General features: G+C 46.4%; 1 protein-coding gene across 5 annotated transcripts in view; it reads right to left on the reverse strand.

The window, feature by feature from the left end:
- BCL11A (BCL11 transcription factor A) overlaps positions 1–18011 on the reverse strand; it is a 99533-nt gene that overhangs the window by 10528 nt on the left and 70994 nt on the right. For all 5 annotated transcript variants that reach the window (XM_057309276.1, XM_057309277.1, XM_026485432.3 and 2 more), the window contains exon 3: positions 5044–5145. In XM_057309276.1, the coding sequence (XP_057165259.1) occupies positions 5044–5145 (102 nt within the window). The remainder of the gene's footprint in view (positions 1–5043; positions 5146–18011) is intronic.

The following is an 18011-nucleotide window of genomic DNA, read 5'->3' on the forward strand; positions in this document are numbered from 1 at the left end:
TCCAAAGCAGAAAAATCTGGACCAATTCAAGCTTAGGAATGAGGATCCCTACATTCTAGGGAACCTCAGCAAACATCTGAGCTTCCCACTCTTTCGCCAGCTGTGGTTTGGGGCGAACTACTTCATCTCTGTGCCTCTGTTTCCTCATTTGTTAAGTGAGGGACTTGGACAAGGTGACCTAAGGGAAACTTTTCTGCTTGCTAAATCCCATCGTTCTATTCTCCCTTGGGTGGCAGGTGAACTTTCTAAAGAGGCAATCATTTCATAGAGATATCAAAAAAGAGAAGGTCAACTCATTACAATTCTCTATGGCCCTAGAGATGCTTTTAATCTTAGCCTGAAACATACTAATTGTTGATATTGTTAAAAATGAGGAGATACTCATAAAATAATTCCGCAGAAGAGAGACTAGCAACATTCTCACATCCCCGCCTGTGTGAGGATCAGTGAGTCCCAATTCTAGTTCCACAACACCCTACAGGGACTCCCATTTTTATCTCAAAGGATGGTGCAAAAATCTCAAAAGAGAAATTTAATTCGGATTTAACCAACAGGCCGTATCAAATCTTTAGGAGTTGTCCCCCAGTCAAACAAATGCAAGTCTGGAGAAGTTAGGAGGAGTGGCTGGTGCCAACTTACGCAGACACAGCATCCGAGTTTAAGAACAGTTAAAGCAGCCAGCACCATGACGGGCAGCAGGCTGAGAAATGCTACACTATCCTCCTCCTCATTATTTTGAGAGGCTAACAACGTGAACCAAATTATACAACATCCTGCGCCCTCGGCTGAGCCTCAGCTCCAGTTGAGAAAGAAACATTCAGCTAGTCAACTCTTTGGCCAGTAGCCAAGCCGTCTGGAGAGGGGCCCTGCTTAAGTCACATTATTTCTCTCTCGCTGAAAAGAACCCGAGAGTGGTAAATGCCACTTTGGCAGAGAGGGGCCAGCTTGACTTCACAATCATTCATTTTTGGAGATAGCTACATTTAAAAATATATATACACCAAGGGAGTAACTAACAGTTTACCAGTCAACTACAGCATTAAAAAGGGCACAAATGTTGGTGGCCAAAGGACAAGGAAGAGAAAAATAGATAACTTCCCAGGGATTCCAAAAGAGACAGTGTGTAAAACATAAATGAGAAATAAACTTTAGCCCGTCTTTTTAAAGGGGGACTAGGCGAGTCACTTAAGGCCCCCAGCTAGTCTGTGTCAGTAACTTTTTTCTAAAGCAAAAAATCCACCATGGAGCTAAAGAGTGGGAATGAGGAATTAATCAATTATGATTCCTCCATTTAGCAAGTCAGAAAGAAAAGCTGGCAGGGTCTTCTCAGGAGCCCCAAACACTTGCATTCCAAAACAAGCCAGCCCTGCTCAAGCACTTGTCTGAATAATGGACTCCCTGCCCTGACCTTGTAATTTACTTTACAATGCATTTATAATCTCACTCAATATATCCCACTCCTGGGTAAATCTCTTTAACAAGATTAGATGATAAGATACCAAAATTAGGTTTCCAACATTTGCCTAATGTGGAGGGAGAAAAAAAAAAAGGCAGAAAGATTTTGAAAGAAAACGCTGACATTAGTATCACATTATCTGCCTATTTTTGTTTGCCTCCTCTCTTCAAAGGGAAATAAAAAGCATCATTGAGAGTATTTTCATAAATTTTTTGTTGTTGTTGAACAATGACTTGGGTCCTAAATAGGCAGGAAAAAAACTATCTGGTTCCAACTAACGTGACCCTCCGCGGCTTTCTCCTTTGCCTCTCTAGGACTCTGTGTTATTATCATACATTTAGCCTGACAATCCGAATTGGATAAGTAAAAAGGAGATTTGTCAGCTGAAATGAGTCCTTAACACTTTCATCACTCCAAATGCCTTAAAAATCACATCTTAGCTTATAATATTCTATTGAATCCCAGGACTGGACCCATAATTAGCAATGCCGATTGCACGTGCACCCTGAGCGGAACGGCCACTGGTCAGGGCCGAAAGGCATTCAGGATCTCACCTGTATCTTCTCCAAAAGGCTTCAATGCGAAAAGTCTATTTTGTTTTGCTGCTCTGAACTTCCCAAAATTTTGTTTTCAGAGCCAGTGATCTGATCATGCTACAATATGTTCGCACTGTGTTGTTACCCTCTCCTCTCACACATCAGGTCAGAGAAGATGGCATTTCATCTCATAATGAGCATACGACATACAGTTTTCACTGCCGCATTTTAGTCCTCCTATCAACTAGATATTCTAGATCATGAGGGCAGCTAGTGTAATCATGATGTCAATGAGAAGGGCTGTTACGATTGAGACTAAAGATTACAACGAAAGAGCTGCTTTGAAACTGGTAATTATTACCAGTCCACTAATAGCAAATGATGCATTACAGTTTCACCATATAATCTGTGTTTCACTCAGCTCACGCCAGTGCACCGTATTATATTACGGTGCTCACAGATTCTCAATTCCTAAACTGCAGTCATCAATAAATGTGTTACTTGCCATAATTTGTGAAATTACTTTGTTCATAACATCTTTGATGGTTTAGAAAGACCAGAATTGATTTCCTGCGTGGCAAAATTAGGGCTACATTGATTTATTGACGTGTAAAATATAATAATATTCTTCATTTACTCTGACGAAAATCAGCTTCTCAATTCGAGAGCCTCATTGGGCATTCACGGGGATTGTGTTCATTTAGAGCAATAAACTGAGACCTGGCCCCAAGTGTAGGGACTCCAGGCATCAACTGGTTAAAATCAGCTATTAGCTCACCTACCGGCTTTTATTTTATTTCATTTTACTGTATGGGAAGGAATAACCCCGTTTTGTAGTTTGTCGCCAATGCTGAAGAGTCATTTGATCTAAGCCTCAGGATTTGAAAGAACAAGGTCCGACATCAGCCCCCTGGCTCTACGATTTACCAGCTTATGGCTCTGCGCCAGTCATCTCATTTCTTTGAACCTTAGGTTTCCTATCTGTAAAATGAGCATAAAAACAGTACCTGAAAGAATCGTGAGGCTCAGATGACAGACGTATATAAAAGCCATATGTAAACTACCAGGTCCGACGACGCGCATGCGAGTTTTCATTACTCCCAGGCTTGATGAGTTACCTAGCATGATGACTGACCATGTTGTACGCCCAGACGGGCTTCCAGAAGAAGGCTGGAATCCGGAATCCAGGGCTCACCCCAGGCACAGGGGGGGCCCTGGCTAGCGGGCAGCAGGAGGAGAAGGAGGGGGCCATATTAGGGCCCACGACTATGGTCCACCAGCAGGGAAGCCACAAGGTAAGTGCTAAGTGCTCTGAAAGCCAAGGGCAGCTGGTTAAGGCAGCTGAGTGGCCTGGGGGCCAGCTTTGATGGAGAGCTTTCTGGAACTCCACAACCCATTTCCACATACCTTGTCTGGTCACTCCTAAACTGGTCCCGCCAGCATGGGCACCAGCACACTTGGCACCCTCCCTTTGCAGGAAGAGGGGGAGAAGGAATGGGCTCTGTATCAGGCTCCTAGTTTCCCGCCCCTCAAATCCAGCTCCCTGCCCTCAGGAGGGTCAGCGGAAGAGAGGACTGAACTGTTTCCCAGGCCAGCAGCCCTTGGCCAATCAGCTCCACCCTGCTCTCTACGGCCCCACTCCCTTCATTTCCCTTCCCTCCACGGGTGGCTCTGTTCCCACGGCCCACTGGGGGCCCCAGGGACCCCCAGCCAAACGAGGAGCACTCTCCCCACCCAGTCAACATGTAGGGACTCGAAACCATGAGTCCAACCCCCTAAACTCTCTACAATCCGTGACCTAAGCCAGGCTTAGGCCCAGCTTGGTGTTGGGGAGGGGGTGGCAGAAGAGGTGCTTTTTAACCCCTGCACCGCCCAGCCCTCAGGACTTGAGGACTTGTGAAATTCACACAATAACTCTTTGTTACCTAGGATTACCTAGGAGTTAACTAAACAAACAACTGGCTTCAAATTTGGTCTCAGGGCGCATGCGCTGCCCTGCGGACACCATTCACAAGATGGTTAGGTCTACTTTACCTCTCCACCTAAAAACCAGTGCCCTCTCTAGCTGAACACCTGCAGCATCTTGTTCTTTTCTTTCTGTGATACTTTCCCTTTCTTTTCTTCTTTCCACAACAGGTTTTCACATACTTTCAAAATAAAAATACATTCCTTAAATAAAAATTAGATGACACACTTATTTTTTTCTGGAAGCTGCTTTTTCGTGTTTGGGGTAGAAGCAACCCTCACCCCCATCCAACTCTGTAGCCATGCATGACTCATATCATTTGTTTCTACACAGAAGAGCAAACTGTATTACCTTCTAAAACAACATCTTTCAAACACATTTTCACGAACGTACAAATCTACATTTCATAAACATTTAGCCACCATAAAAGTTGGTTTGAACAAGTACTCGGATGGTGTTAATGGTCACGATGGGGGTGGCAGTGGTATTTTTGAATTTAAGCAACAATGCTGTGCATTTGTCTCTAAAACTAGGAGAAAAAGTAGAAACTGTATACGTATGCACACATATAATGCACCACGTATATATACAAATACGCCATATTTCAATACATACGTAAATGCATCTATAACATGCACGAGAACTCTAGAGTAACTCTAAACTGACTTCTTTCATTTCTGGCCTCTGTTAACACGTACGCCACGGAATAAACTCCAAGTCCTACATGAGGCCATGCAAGTGAACGTCCAGCAATAAAATGGGCCCTCAACACACAGATGGTATATGGTCACCAGCCACGGAACCAGATGAGACCCTGGGGAGGAGACCCCCCCTACCCCCGGGGATGAGCTGCTGTCAGCTCCACGTCTTCAGTGAGGAACAAAACAACAAAGGGGAGGGAAAGAGAGGAGGGGGTCGAGTGGAGTGGGGGAGAGGGTGCCAAATGAGTAATGGAATAATGCCGATGAGGATGCCAATCTATTTTGGAAGTAACTACTTTCAGTACTTAAAAAGTAAGGGTAATTTCCAGAAACTCTCATCTTCATACACATGGACATTTGTAGAAGAAATAATGCTCAACTTACAAATACCCTGCGGGGCATATTCTGCACTCATCCCGGGCGTGGGGATCAGAGCTCCATGTGCAGAACGAGGGGAGGACAGGCCCCTCCAGTGCAGAAGTTTATCTGTGAAAGAAACCCAAAATCAAGCACTAAAGCTATAAACAATGTGCATCGTAAACCACAGGATATCACATTTCAATTCCATTAAAATAGATTAACATCATTACAACAGCCTTGCAGATAGTTAACAGGCCCAAGGCCTAGATCGAGAAAACAGCGATGAAGTTATTTCCACAATTTTGTTTTGTTTTGATTTCGGTCTTTTTCGATAAAAGTGAAGGGGTTTGTTTTAGTTGGGGGAATGGTCTTTGGTTCATTTGCTTCTTTGTTATTGTTTATTGTCTTATAATAAGAGATGTATACACAGCAAGGGGAAAATTGGTAATTTTAGGGGGTAGACTGGCAAAATGGAGGGGATTTATCTGCAAGGCTGGTTGACATGCATACATTTACTTTACAAGACAAGCCCAAGCAAAAAACAATATGTAGGTAGGAAATGAGTGGATCTGTGAATCATTTCTTCTAGAATAGAGGCTCACTCTGCCTTCCCTGTCCCACTGCTCCCTCTTCCCAAGCTGTACTTATGACAGCACCTTCAAACTGGGCACTATGACAGGGCATTCCGGACTTGGTTGGGCCACACTCTAGAATCAGATCAATGAAATACCCCACATAGATATGGCTTCTTACAACACAAAGCAGTGCAGAATAAAGATTAGACTTCTGGGGTTCAAATAAGTTTGGCCAAGTCCACATCTTGAGGGTGAGGAATCCTACTATTACGTGACAAGGAGAGAACGAGCACTCCAGTAGCAGCGGCACCCAGAAAAAGTGGCCCAGCTTCTCCATTCTACTGCACTTGGTTGCTCTCTGGTGAGGAGAAACGGCTTCTCACACTAATAAACATAAATCTAGCAGTAAATCAAGCATTTCTAGCACTGAGACTTTTGTGAGAAAGGAAATATTTGGTTTGTGCGACCTGGGGATTATATGGTTTATGTGGTAAGTTCCTAGTTTTTCCAAGTCCACCTTGAGCCAACCAAGCATGGAGAGGTCAACCTTGAGACAGAGCGTAGGATCGATGGAGCAGGAGATACTCAGTGTGTTCTAGAAGCTGGGAGGTTGTGATGATTGGGGGAGGAGGGAGAGAAGAAAAACAGACTTTGATGGTGAGTAAACAGAGTATGTTTTCCATTAGCTTAATATTAAGAGCACTTAAAAGTGTTGTTGTTATACTCTAGGATAGCAGGTCTCAAGTGTAAAATACATCCTGTTCTCCTTATAGAGATTCACGCTGCCAAGAACAGCCAGGGCAGTCAGCACAAGGCTCCCTTTCATGGGGAGCCTGGTGGGTAACAATGGCGTGGCGCTCGTGGAAGATCTTATACTCTGTTGTTATCAGGCCTGCAAAGGGGGGCTGGTCTCGGAGACCATCTTGAGAGGCATATCCTCTGCTCTAACCCCAAACAAAATAAATACCACAAAATGAACCCGCGAAAAGTGCAAAGACTGGACTTAAAAAAAAAAAAAAAGTATGTCTTCATTTGACTGTTTATATTATAAACAGGGTATTGAGAGTAGAGGGTAAAATTAACTACAGATTTGGTCATTGTGTTTTTCAACGAGAAGTCTGAGAACCCACTTTTGCACTTGGTCCTGCCTTAGCCATTTCCTAAGTTTGTCTTGTGACCAAGATGGAAATCCTTTCCTTAGGAGACCCACACAACTGAGGTGGCTCTGTGACCCTTGCAGAAATGCAGCAAGGGACCTGGACCCCTGCATGGGGACAGTCTGATTTCAAACTCTCTGCCACTTCCTCTGAGAAGAGCCATGAGGTGCCTTGATAGGGGCTCCAGCAAGAAATGGGAGGGCTCTTAGCCTAATCCGGGCCTGACCACTCACGTTTACCTTCAGTTGGCAAACCTGTCTACAAACTTGTCGGCCCTGAGCAAGCCGAGCTTCCGGGGGCAACAGCCTGGTCCCCTTTTCCACAGGGCCAGGCCGCGTGGCAAAGCGAGGGCTCATCAAGGAGACTATCTGGGTATCTGGCACCACGACCCAGCTTTTGGCTTTTAAATTGTAAAAAAAACCTTTGAGATCCTCAAGTCTATGCCTTCATTTTACAGATGGGGGAAACTGAGGCCTTGAGAAATTAAGTGGCTGGCCTACAGCTATGCTGAAATGGTTAAAGTGAAGATCAGAATTAGTCTCCTGCCTTCCTGTCCAGTGCTCTTTTCTGGGATATCCATCTATCTCTTCCCCAGGTTCCTGCCCAGGAAGTGCCAGTGAGGAGGGCTCCCTTTTTCCTGACCCTTTAAGAGAAACAACTTCTTGTAACAACCCCTTGGGAGAGAGTCCAACCCAGACGTGTTGAATGGGCCTGATTTCAAAGGGTCCAAATAAACTGACTTGGCTTCAAACTTGGAAAACAACACCTAATCTGCTTCTTGAACCTCTCAGCTACCCACCCCCCACTCCCCACCTCCCCCGCCCCAGATCTCACCACTTTCACCCTCTACCTCTGCTTCCCCTGCAGAATTAGCCCGCCGAAGAGAGACAAACTGTCCCAGCAGCTTAACAAGCTACTGCCACTGTCTTTCTGAGAGACCCACCCTTGCATTTCTCTTCCTCCAGGAAGATTGTCAAAGCAAAGGCAATGGGGAACCCCAGCTGGTTCTGCAGCCTCTCCCACTGAACACATTCCCCTTGGTCGACATTCTCACAGGAACTGGAAATGCTAAATTGTTCATAGCCTCCCTAGGGCTTAACTTTTTGCTATGATGATTTCAATTATTTCAGCATGTTTTGGGCAAAGTCTCTCAACGACTGCGTCTAAGCATCACACTCAAGGAGCAGCTCCACCGGCCTGAGCCGCCCCTGGTTGAGCGCCTTTGCTCTTCATTTCCCCCAGGGAGCAGTGGGCTGGAAAGTGGGCAGTCTGGCTAAGCTCTCTTTTGTTTCCTTGGCGGTACTCTTTGGCCATTGGTTTTCAAAGTGCAGACCCAGGCCGAGCATCGGCATCACCTGGAAGCCTGCTGGAAATGCGAATTCTCAGGCCCACCTCAGACTTCCTCAATAAAAAGCTGGCGGTGGGGGCCGTGCAGCCATCTGCGTTTAACAACTCCTCCGGGTGACATGTAGGCACAGTTCTAGTTTAATACCGCTTCTTAGGGCAAGGGGAGCCATGGAAGCTGGAAGCATCCTCCTCTGGCAGAGAGCCAGAATGGCTACGAGACTGTCGTCCCTCCTGTTGGGGACACACCTCCTTGAGAACACTCAGAAACAGAGCAAGCTTGGGACATACCTAAGAATCCCTTCACATGGAGTCCCAGGTGGCACCCTTCCTCGTTGACAGGGCAGAGAACAGACCCATGCTTTCCATCAAGCAGGGAATGCTCTTTGCACAAGACAACATCCAAACCAGTTTACGCCAGACAGCTGGTGTCCTCACCACTTCCATAAAAGCTGCAATGTTTGAGAGAGCAGCTGTGGCGCACTGCACGGACGGAGGGAGAACTGGACTCTGTTTCCCTGTCCGGACTCACAAATGGGATGCGTTGCCCTCTTCTGGATCAGGCTCTTCAAACGCCCGTACTCCTGTGGTGAAAGGTGTTTCAACCTGCGCTGGTTCATAAAGGTCTCTCGAGACCCAGCACTTCCACTTAGGGCCTTGGAAACACCTTACGCATTATTAAGTTGCAATGTTTCCTTACAACTGAATAAAAAATAATGAATCTTTATTTTTCAGGTCTTATTAAAAATCTGCAATCAATTGGGAATGGTTTTGATTTAATGTTTTACTTTGGTCACTTTACATGTCTGTATACAGTGGGTACCAACTTTTGATGCAGAGCTCTACGAGCCCTGTGGGATGTCCCTGGAATTTAAGGTTGCCTTAAATCAAGTTTTAGGTTTCCTCAAGAACATCTCAAAGACTCCTTTATTACTGACATGCTGTTTGTTTCTGAAATTAATCACTGCGTATGTAACGCAGCCACATTACAGTCTACTCATCGACGAGTAATACTGCTGATCCCCAAATGTACCGAAATAGCGAAGCACAAAGCATCATTTCTAACACACCTGATGGCTGTTCTGGGTGCCTGACTTTTATCAGGTATTAAATCCCCAGGCCTCTCGAGAGGACTACACGGACGTATAGATGTCTGATGTTTACTACAATGTATATGCATGCATATATATTTCCTTTCTTGAACATACTTTTTTAAAAAGATTTTGTTTATTTATCTGACAGAAAGAGAGACAGAGAGAGCACAAGCAGGTGGAGCGGCAAGCAGAGGGAGAAGCAGGCTCCCCGCTCAGAAGAGAGCCCGGCAGGCGGGTGGGAGGGCTCGATGCCAGGACCCCGGGACCATGACCTGAGCCAAAGGCAGTCGCTTAAACAACTGAGCCACCCAGGTGCCCCTTGAACATATGTTTTTAGAAAACTTCCCTGTTTTTCCAACTAGGTAGGGCACAAAAGGAGTAGGGTTATCCCCAAGTGGAATGGGTTACCCTGGGAAGCCGTAACCTCCCATTCACTCTGGGTCTTCAAGAAAAGAATGAGTGACAACCCACCATGATGGGGAGGGAATCTCTATATTAGGCGATAGGCCAAAGTAAAGGACCCTGACCCTCTGTTCCAGCTCCAAAATTCTCAAATCCCCTCTTCCCCCACCCAATAGCCACCTTACAGACTACACTTAAATTGCATCCTGAAAGTTTGTACAGTTTCCTGAATGAACCAATTCCAGTTCTATCAATATTCGTGGATCCAAATCAAAAAAACCACCACGCAGCTAGTCTGGGACAGAGGCTTCTTTAACCGGAAAGCGAATCCACTAAATGTCTTTCTAGCTCTTGACCCTCGTTTACAACAGATACCAGCTCCTCTCTCTCAGATTCTGTGACTTGTCACAATATTATAGAGCAAACATTAGCTATGCCTATGTCTTGAGTCATGTCAATCTAAACTGAAGATGTGCCAGGTTTATCATTGCTAACAGACTTCTTAATTAACCTTCTGATATTGTCAAAATTGCATTCCCTTTTGTTCTAGAAATGAGCATTACATGCGCATTTTTTCCATCATTGCTTTTTTTACTAGCTAAGGTTTTATCAAATTGTGATGTTCTTTAAAAAGTGTATCCTGTACAAATGAAAGCAAGCGAGAATTCTAGAATTTCTTTGCTGAAACTTGCTCGTGATCTCTACATTCTCTGATACTTCATCGGTGACTTCCATTTCATCAATTATTCATTTAAAAACTCTTCTTTTTTGACCAATTCTATCCTCTTATCATTGCCTTGACTATCTAAAAACTAACTTCACCTTTCGAGTTCTTATCCTAGGAATTCACCCAATGAGGGGAGGAGAGATGACACCTTTCATGCCCCTTTATCTATAAAAATGCAAAAAATGCAAGCTACCTATCTGTCCGGCCTAAACAAATTTTTTTGCAGTCTGTGCCTTTAACATAAGCAAAGCATATCATTCAAAAAAGAAAAAAAAAGAGCTTACTTTTCTGAAGAATAACTAAACTAAAGACATTGTGCTCCATCTTTGTGTTGAAATGCAGATTTCCCACTAAAAGGCAAATCCTTCATTTCAAAAGGTTGAATAGGATGGTCCTTAAAAAAAGAATTCCAGCTGGTTAAATTTAGGGTGTTGAAAAAAGTGTACTCCAATAATATTCTTTGGCTCTGGGCCCAAAGTATTTTCACTTGATTGTGAATTAGATAAATTTTTATTACACTTTAAGCTTCTGCCTTAGAATGGTGGAGCTTATCAAGGAGACTGGAAGGGCACCTATATAAAGACAAATTGTCTTAGGACAGTTTTCTTCGCTTTGTTTAACTGTGCATCTCACTATGCAAAACGTGTCGCCCAGGTTAATTCCATTCATTCATTCTTTCATGCATTCATTCAACAACTGTTTACTGAGGGCCTGTGAGGCCCAAAGCAATGGGCCAGCATCTGTGGGTAACACAAAGAAAACCCAGACACAGACTTCCCCACAGCAGCCTTCAGCTAGAAGAGAAGATAAGGCCTGGACAGAAATCGCTCTACTCCCATGAAGAAAGTCTGTCATGAGAGAGCCACAGATAAACTGCTATGAAAATTCAAAGGACGAGAAATTACTTCTACTTGAAAGGGAAGAGAGCGGCTTTCAGGAAGAGGTAACTTATGAACTGCACCTGGAGAGCCAAGAGGAAGGACTTTCTAGACAAAAACAAAAGCAGGTACAGATGTTCATAGGAGCAAAGGCCAAGGTGTGCACAGAGCAAATGGGGCCCAACAGGTAGCCACATTTAAATCAAAATATTGTACACCGATCCATTCAGTTGACAACAGAGGACCTGTTCATCTATATAAACCCTCCGAGGACTTCTGCGAAGTCTTCAGCTTTGACAAGTTCATACTTCCAAATATCACATTTTCTTAAAATAAGGGACACAGCCACGCAGACGCTTATGAATCTCTTCATGAAAGTTCATCTGTCCTGTTTTGTCCGCCCCCCTCACCGCCATTTTTCTCCCCTGATGAATGGTGGGTGGTCCGCTGAGGCAGAATTCACTGTTTTATTCCTCTGAGTCAGACAAACAAGTGTTGATAGCCACGTTCTTCTTTGCAATATTGCCTCCCTGGCTTAAATAATCTATTTCAGATGTATCATTGCCAGTTTAAGACGGGCTTGTACTTGCTGACACATTTTCAACAAATGACTGTGCAAGAAATGTGGAGATTTTCCTACCCTGCTCTGTCTCTTCAATCATCGACTTGACCTTCCCTCCAAATTTCCCCCCTTTCTTCTCTTCAAAGCCACGAGGAAGGAGGGGGTACTACCTTCACCCCCGTTTTGAGTCCTTATTTGAGGATGTTGTTTGTCCGGGGTGGGGCATATGTGCGTGCGTGTGCGTGCGTGTGTGTGTGTGTGTGTTTGCATGAGTGCACATGAAGATTTGCTTCTCCCTGAGGTCTTCTTCAGGTTACTTGGGAAAATATAAGAACTACTTTTAAGGACACCCAGGCCCATGAACCGCACTGACCCTCACTCTCCAGATTCTCTTCTTCCTTTAGGATGTCGGGGACTCACTCCTCTGGAGAGGCTGCTGGCACAAAGTCAGGGACCCAGAGTCTTCAGTCCCAACTCTGCCACTCACCAGCTGTCCATGACCTTGAATAAATCCCTTCCCCTTTCTGACCCTAAGTTTTCTTGTCCTTAAAAAGAGAAGAGTGGATCCGATGGATGGCTTCTCCCTCCTGTTTTACAGGCCAGTCAGAGTCTCTTTGAAACCAGATCTAGGACAGGAGTTTGGGATGCAATGAAGAGACCTGCTGTGGGCCATCTTGAATGCTGGCCAGGATGGGCCTGAGCCCCTGGTGCCCGCGCAGGGACTAGGAGGAACCTACGGGCCAGTGTGGGCTGGGTCCAGCTGCCAGCCTAATTCTTAGGCTCAGAAAGTAGGCCTAGTGGTGGATTTCGGCTTCCTGGGGCACAATCTTGCCAAGCTCACCTGTCTGAGCTTCAAGGAGGAAACTTACATGGGTCCAGAGCCAAAGAGACTGAAGGTCAAAGAGAACCAGGAAAAAACTTTCCACAAACTCAGGCTAAATGTCAAGGGAAAAGGTCTCAGCTGTCCGCGCCAGACGTCCAGTGGCAAAGCTCGGCCTCATGCCAGAGCCTGGCACCCACAGCTCGTGAGGGCACACACAGGACTGTAAGGAAAGCCAGAGTCCTCTCCCAGCTACCTCAAACCAGGGCGGCAAGGCCCCAGGGTCCTGTGGTCCCTGCCCTCAACCAACATGAAGGTTTCCTGGAAAGCCATGTGTAAAGTGAGTTTCTGTAAACGGAATCACATTTGCTAACCGACATAATTTCAGAGATGTTTCATCACCCTTCCAGGCCCATCGAAAATTGGCAGGGCTTCTAATATTTTACCTTTTAAGTGCTTCTTCCTCCACCCCCTCCCCAACCTCTCTGTCAAGTAGTTAATGATCTGTAAACAAACACTTTAAATTCAGTGGGGGAGCTCACTATTTAAAGGAACCCTGTGGCGAAACCTTTTGAAAAGTTAACAATCTTTCTGTAATGTGAAAAATCACCCTCTAATTTATCAGTTGCCATTGATGAGATTTTGTGGGTATTGGGCTTCCTTAAGGTGGGGCTCAAAGCAATACCTTTGTGGTGAGAAGGGGGCAGTGATCCAAAGAGCTGCCCTGAATTCCTTTCTGTCACCCAAACTGTCCAGCTTCCCACAAATACATTCACAGATACCACTCATGCCCCCTGCCCACAGGAGAAATGCAGAAAAGGATGGAAAATCATGGTCCCAGACACCTGGAAAGCCTTGAAAACCACACTTGAGTTTCTCCTGACTTAAGTATTAGATGCCTGAGGAGGATGGAATGAACATTTTGCACTGATGGGAGGGAAAGGCATTTGGGCCAGAAAGATGGATCCAATGAGACTGACCATTTGCTCCGCAAACATTTAATTCTGATAACACCACCCAGAGCAGAGGACTTGTCTGTTAAAGCTGGCAGAGCATGCAACTCCCAAATTACTCTGAAGAGGCCACCCCGAGCCTTTTTATCTGTGTCAATTCACAGCAAATGTAATTTATGCCTCCATGCCACCATTTTCATCAGTCTCAAGAAAATAACAGAACAAGCTTAAGAAAACTAAGCTTGGCACTTAGAAGGAGATCCTTGATGTTTTCAGGTGTTCTTGGGTGCTGTGGAGGAGGACGATAGCAGGGTGGGACAGTGTGGTGCTGCTGCAGAGACAAGGGAGGGCAGAGGCATTGTTGATCTAGAGAGCTGGAGAATCTTCTGATGTTATCTTCCAGGACTGATCTGTGCAACCATTCAAGGGAAAGGGGCCCCAAAGAATAGGCAGCCCCAGGAAGGCTGTGTCAGGCCTCCCAGCCTGGCCCTTCTTAAGGAAGGATGTGTTGGCCTCTGTGGGTTGGTTTCTCTTCCTCCCAAAGCATCCACCTCGCATTCTGGCCCTACAGTAATTCTGTGGGATGAGGGAAGGTGTTATCCTCACCTCCCCAGAGAGGAAACAGAAGATGTCAGAAGCGTCCTGCTGCGGGTCATGAAGGCAGGGCTGGAGCTCAGAGCCCAGCCCACCTTCCTGGGGACCAAGCTTTGCCCCTCACCAGCACTCACCTCAGGAGCCCTCAAGGTGAGCCAAGGCAGAGTGTGCTGTCTAGACACAAGTCTTAATGCCATTTACAGGCAATCACTTGCCTTCCTGGGACTATAAAGTGATGTGTGTGTGTGTGTGTGTCTGACGCAGGGGGAAGGCAGACGCTACAGGCCAAATGCTCGGTGACAATCTTGGCCAAGAGATTCTTAGAACAAGAATTGGCCATTCTCCAGAATTAAGACCTATTATGTCCTATGCTTAATACAGAAGTGCTCGGAAATTCTGAGAACTAATTTAAGGCTTCAAAGCTCTACAAACTAAAAAGAGAAAAAAATGGTCTAGCAGGTCAGGCTCTGACATTTCTTCAGGAACAAAACTAGGCTGCCCTCTTGCCTGAGGTGAGATTGAATCACGGAGGGTTCTGGTCCTGTGAGGCCAGGCCTCATCCCAAGGCAGCTAGTCCTTCTTTCAGAAACAGGCCTCTGCCCGCCCACAAGCTCCTCCAACTTCTGCTACCGTCTTCCTCAGTCCCTCAGCACCTTCCCTCCTTCTGGGCACAGAGCAGCCAAGCTCTGGCCTCAGCCCTAACCTACCTGACAGAATCCCACAGAACAAAGGAGAGATGGACATAGCCTATTTATCTGAGGCCTATTTTCTTGGCTTCCTAGTTATTTTCCTGGCAATTTCTAATCCTTCATTTATACCCATAACCGACCTGGAACAAATTTCCTGAATAAAAAAGAGATGGCCACATGTTTCATCTGCACTCATTCAAGAGTTCCCAATCCAGCAACAGGGTGCGTGTTGCTGGCTGTTCTGGGGTTTGCTAATTCTGTTGATTCAGCAAGGGTAACACCCAAAGTTATCAGACACCTCCAAACTCGTCAAACCAACAATGCACCATCTCAACTCCTTTCTACACAGTGAACAGGTTCACTTCGGGGCTTAGCCGGTGGAGACCTGGCCTCCCTGGACAAAGGGGCCACAATCCCCTTATCCCTATGCCACAGGGATCAAGGGGGCATAAAGGGACCCTACACTACAGGGGAGACCCCGGAATCGTTTTGTCTTTGGAATCTCTCTAAGACCGCCTGGGAAGTGAGGTCTGAGAGGGTTCGCTTTCCCAGCTGTGCTCTATTTCCGGGCGGTCCCAAAGGTGAGACTGACCTAGAGCCACCAGTGTCAAGATCTCTTATGTCTACTAAGAAGGGAGACACTCCACTCTCCCTAACAAGCCCCTCAGGCTAAAATCCTTTTACTTCCAGAGCCTCAACTTCCCACTGCTGGACAGAAAGCCCCCTCTGTCACCGGCCCACAGATCTCTGCCGCCATGGTGCTCAAACCCTGTCAGGTGGTGGGGAGTGTGGACAGCAGGGCTGACGCGGTTTCAAAGAGGCCGACCAGGCAAGAACCGTCCTGTACTCCTGCCCCAGCTCTAACGCAATAAAATGTCTTTTATCAGTGTAATTCAAGGCAAAGAGTCAAGGGTCTGTCACCATTTTAAAGAGGCTTATTACATGGCCACAAAAATTTGCCTCGGGCTCAAACTTGGCATGTAAGGTATCAGCGTGGGACAGGTTCTTTTGATTTGATTTTATTTTCTTACAAAATCTGAAAATGAAACGCTTCTGTCCCTCCCTTCCACCAACCGTTTTTTGATTTATGGGGAGGAGGAAAGAAATCTGAAGTTGACAGGTTGGGACAACTCCACTCAGCTTTCTCACTCAAAAGCTGCTTTTGTTCAACCATACTTTGCATTTATGGCCTGCGGCTCTTGGCTGACACAGGCTGGCTCCTCAGTGTGAGAGGGCTGTGGACTTCCCCGGGAGGAGGCCCCACTGAGATGACCGCCCCCCTGCACCTAGGGCAGGGGGCACGGACGCTCACAAAGGGCCCTGGTTAGACAATGGAGGGGACGACAATGGCTATGCCATTCCTCGTCTTCAGCTCTGCACTGCCATTTCTCCTGGGTCCGGCGGCCCCTGTGATCATCGTGCATCCACCAGCACCCATTTCTCCACTAAACTCTCAGGCTTCTGAGAACCAAGACTGTATTGTCCACCTCTCATGGCCCAACACCATTCTGGGCAGAGAAAAGCCTCCCAATAAACACTCAGAACTTGAGCGCTGCTCAGCGGACTTTTCTGTTCATGTTAGAGAATGCTTTATTCTCAACAAGCTGGCTGGAAGGAACTTACCATGGAGCCAGCAGTGACCAGAGGAACCTTCCCTTCCTGAGGTCATTGAAGTCTCTCCAGTAAATGATTCACTAACCAAGGAACCTCCGGGTCAGCCTTGACCCAGGAGATGATTACAGCCCCCTGAAAGTGGCTGCTGGCCCATCGGTTCACTGTACAATTTTGCCAATCTGTAATTGCATATTTACTCAATGGTTGTTATGGACAATCAGGTTAATAATTCACCTTCCAAACACCGTATAATTACACAGTTAGAAGAGTTACAATAGATGTCAAATTTTTTTAAGTCTTCTGATGAACTGGCCCCAATTACCTAATCTGGGTCCCTTTCCTTTCCCTCTCTCAATTTTTTTTTTTTTGGTAATCTCCCACACTTTCCTCTATTCTCATCCCCCACCTACACCCCTATCTTTCTGCCCCAAGAGAAAGAACAGTGTGAAGTTCTTCAGTTCAAATAATTCTATTTAGAACCCATGGTTTTCCTCCACTAAAAGGGCTTAAAAATCAGGCTAAGGCAGCTAGCCATGGAAGGTGCAGAAAAGGCTGGCGGGCCGGTCTCAGCGGCCTCCCCGCCTCACATGCAGGAGAACACCGGCAGCCGCCCATGCCGCATCACCCATGAGTTGCACCATATCCTGGCGCAGCCCCGTGGAGGCCTGGGAAAGAAAGAATGCAAAACCCTGCCATGCCCCGTGAGGCCCTGGGCTCCCCAGCCCAAGGCCTGGCAAGGGCCGCGGTGTGTGACACCATGGCCATGGGCTTTGGAGACAGCCCCATAGATTCCCTGCCCACCCACGGGCCCAGGCCCCCACCTCTGCTTGAAACACGCTAGAGGGCACGAAGAGAGAAATGTACACCCTTAAAACGAAAATAGAGCAGGAATCCCAAGAACAGTGCAGACGTTCAGAACCCAGGGCCTCCTCTCCATCACTCGAGAGCTAAACCAGGCCCTTCACACCTTTGTTCTGTGGCTTTGATACGCTACAGCTCACCCACCACAAGCAGATAACCCGCTTTCAAGGGTCAAAGCAATATCTGTCCCCCCACAAAAGGGCTGTGTGGTCAGCTGACCTGGGTCACCTTGGGCTGGGACTGCAAGTTATATGCTGCAGGGCCTGGCAGGGAAGCCCAGGCAAGGCCAGGGTCCTGGAGCACAGCCAGTGAGGGAGGAGAGGGGACAAAGGAGACAGGGCTGTCCACTGCCAGCTCCTGGCCAACACTGATTGTAGCAGGGACAGTGTTTCTTTTCTGTTTCAATGGGTTGTGACTTTTTAAAGTTTTTTGGTTTTTTGGAGTTTTGTTGTTTTTTTTTTTTGGATGTTCTACCCCCTCCATCTTTCTGTCTCCCACAAATGCACACAACCCAAGGCTCCAATGTTTTAAAAAGTATTTTTTTTTCCACAGATAAGATTCCTCCCTCCCTCCCTTCCATCCTTCCTTCCTTCTTTCCCTCCTTCCTTCCTTCCAAGTAGGCTCCACACCCAGCACGGCACTCAATACGGGGCTCAAACTCACAACTGTGAGATCAAGACCTGAACCAAGATTAAGAGTGGGACACTCAATGACTGAGCGAC

Source organism: Ursus arctos, unplaced genomic scaffold (assembly GCF_023065955.2).
Source record: "Ursus arctos isolate Adak ecotype North America unplaced genomic scaffold, UrsArc2.0 scaffold_8, whole genome shotgun sequence".
NCBI classification, from domain to species: domain Eukaryota; kingdom Metazoa; phylum Chordata; class Mammalia; order Carnivora; family Ursidae; genus Ursus; species Ursus arctos.